This window comes from Monoraphidium neglectum (genome assembly GCF_000611645.1).
Source record: "Monoraphidium neglectum strain SAG 48.87 unplaced genomic scaffold scaffold02649, whole genome shotgun sequence".
In the NCBI taxonomy this organism is placed as follows: Eukaryota; Viridiplantae; Chlorophyta; class Chlorophyceae; order Sphaeropleales; family Selenastraceae; genus Monoraphidium; species Monoraphidium neglectum.
Window position 1 is genome coordinate 1 of NW_014010979.1, and position 2,815 is coordinate 2,815.

At 66.8% G+C, this 2,815-nt stretch overlaps 1 protein-coding gene across 1 annotated transcript; it reads left to right on the forward strand.

The window, feature by feature from the left end:
- Positions 1–356: 356 nt before the first annotated feature.
- MNEG_11232 (hypothetical protein) lies at positions 357–1,085 on the forward strand (the record flags this gene model as incomplete). Its single annotated transcript, XM_014040296.1, has 3 exons — positions 357–385; positions 553–727; positions 942–1,085. The coding sequence occupies 3 exons, from the start codon at positions 357–359 to the stop codon at positions 1,083–1,085; spliced, it is 348 nt and encodes a 115-aa protein (XP_013895750.1).
- Between the last annotated feature and the right edge of the window lie 1,730 nt (positions 1,086–2,815).

Consider the following 2,815-nt stretch of genomic DNA (forward strand, 5'->3'; position numbering starts at 1 on the left):
GGGCAGTGGGGCAGTGGGGCAGTGGGCTGTTTTTTCTTCTGTTGGGGACTAGAGGACCGGCTCGCTGGCACAGCGCGCGGCGCAGCAGTGGCCGTGCTTGGGGGCACGGCGGGGTCTCGGCATCACCGGCCGCGCACCGCCGATGGGCGGCCTTGCCGCCCGCTGCACGCGCGGCCCCGCCGCTGGGTGTGGCCTCTCCCCCTGATACTGGCCCCCCACCCCCTTGGCCCCACCTCAGGGGCCGATTCACGCAGCTGACCGGGCGACTTCCGGAGGGCGACGCGTGGCCCCTGATGGAGCATCTTGACCTGTATGGCAACAACATAACAGGGACGCTACCAAAAAGCTGGGCCATCATGCGCAGCCTGCAGTCGCTCAGCCTCGGGTACGTGGAGTGTGTGGCAGTCGGCCTCCACTGCACACACAGAGCGGGACGACGGGGCGCTTGTGGGGGCAGTTTTTTGGGGATCGGATGGCTTGCACTTTGGCGGATGGCTGGCCGCATTGTGAATCAGGGCCTGCCGCAGCTGGCCGGGCCCCGCACGGCCTCAGGGCTCTGGCCGACCCCTCTGTGCCGCCGGCTGCTGTGCTTGTTCAGCAGCAGCAGCAGCAGCAGCAGCAGCAGCAGCAGCAGCAGCAGCAGCAGCAGCAGCAGCAGCAGCAGCAGCAGCAGCGCGCGGCGCAACGGCCTGACCCGCACAGCCCTCTGGCCGCCGCCCCCATCCTTGTCAGCCTTGTGCCTCCCGCCGCACTCCCAACCCGCCCTGCCACGCAACGCCGCCCGGCCGGCGCCATGCCCCTTGCCCCACCCCTCCACGCAACACCGCCTGCCCGGCGCCCCGCGCCCCCCGCCCCACGGTTGCAGGTACAACCACCTCACGGGCACGCTGCCCCCGGAACTCGGCAACGCCTGGCCGTCGCTGACTGTTCTCGACCTCCAGCAAAACCGGTTTTCGGGCAAAGTCCCCGCCACCTGGGCCAACCTGACGAGCCTAATCGACCTCAGCATCGACGAGGCGATGACGCCGCTGCCCCAGGCGCTGGCGGACCAGCTGGACGCGAACGGGCGCCTTAACCTCGTGTGACGATCAGCGCGGCGTAACCTCGCACGCGCTGAGCACGCAGGCGGGCCGTCCCCTCTCGCGTCGCCCGTGGCCCCTGCGGCGTTCCCGCGCCGAGGAGCCAGGCGCGGGGTGCTGCAGCCGCTGCGGCGGCCGGCCGCGGGGCCTCGCGGGAATGTCTACACCAGCATTCTGTCGTGTGAGGCGCGCTGCTCTTCATGCAAAGTCATCACCCATGTGCCACGTGGCCGCCTAGCCACGCCTTCCTGCGTTCTTCAATGGCGGCGGCCAGCATCTGGCGCCACCCCCTGCGGTCGGCGGCGGATCGGCGCACACTTGCAACTTTGCGACTTGTTTGGTTACATCAGCAGCAGGTACTGTCAGAGGAGCGCACACAGATGCACATGCACACGCGCGTACATCTGCGCTTTCATGGGTCCCAGGCCCGAGCTTTGGTGGCCTTGAAACTGGCCAGGGGAGGTTTCCACTCGCGCATGCACGCATCGACATGTGTGTGACAACAACCACGTGGCGCGGCGTGGATGGGACCCCCTCTTCTCTCCTCCGCACGTTCAGGATCTTTGTGTTTTCAAGCAACATTGTGTCACTTGGTGAACAAGATTACACCACGGCACTCTGCCGCAGCGCGTTGCTTGGTCGGTTGCAGAAACGCTGGACTGTGCGCAAGCTAATACGTACAAAACGGGACTGAGAATCGTGGCAAACGTACTGTGGAGCTGCAGCAGCAGATCTTTGCGCGGACTGCATGGACTGGATTGTGTGCGAGCTAGTGGTGCACACCAACATACTCATTGCCAGGCGTGGCTTCCACGTGTGCGCGCCTGTCTTCAAACAAATACAATTTCATCCGCATGATAGGATTATCCTTTTGAGACCTACGAGCTGCGGTGCCTTTCTGGGTGACATGTAACCACACACGCCTGCCTTGGCTTCTGCCCAGGTGCAGCGCAGCAAGTATAGTAGGGAGGCCGCAAAGTGCGGAGGGGACAGGCAACGGGGGAGCGGCGCAGCGCGCCAAGCAAGTCGTCGTATGTATCGACTGTCATTTGCGTGGAGTGTGCATGCGCGAGGCCCGTCTGAGCCCAGGGCGCTTGCGGTGCAAGTCAAGTCGCCGCCCGCGCGCCGCCGCAGGGCAGGAGGAACCGGCCTTGCAGCGCCCGCAGGTCAGACAGCCAGCCGCCCTCGACCCGCCCGCACGCGCCGCCGCTGCCGCCGCCGCTGCCGCTGCCGCTGCCGCTGCTGCTGCCGCCGCCGGCGGCGAGCGCGCCGACGACGAGGGCGGAGGCGGTCTTGGCTCCTGCCAGATTCAGCGCGCCAGGGCCCAGCTGGAGGGCGGCGTATGCGCCGAGCACGTATATGCTGCTTCCAGGCACCCATTCCTGCGGCAGGGGCAGGGCGATGGTAGGGTGGCCGGGCCGGGGCAGATTGGGTGGTTGGTCAAACGAGTGATATGATCAGGCGGGTATCTCCAGGGCGTTCAAAAGTGGACGAGCGGTTTGATGCATGAGCCAGCCGCCGATGGAAGGGCGGCGCACAGACAGATGAGTGGTTTCGAGGTTCCCAAAGCGGCCGCATGACCTCTAACCAGTCCCGAGGCGGCCTGCTGTCACCCACCAGGTCCGGCTGGACCGCCGGTAGCCCGCCGTGGAGGGCCACCGGCAGCGCCCGCAGCAGCGGCGCCAGCAGCGGCTCACGAGTCGCGTCCACCAGGCTGCCGGTGGCCAGCCACAGGC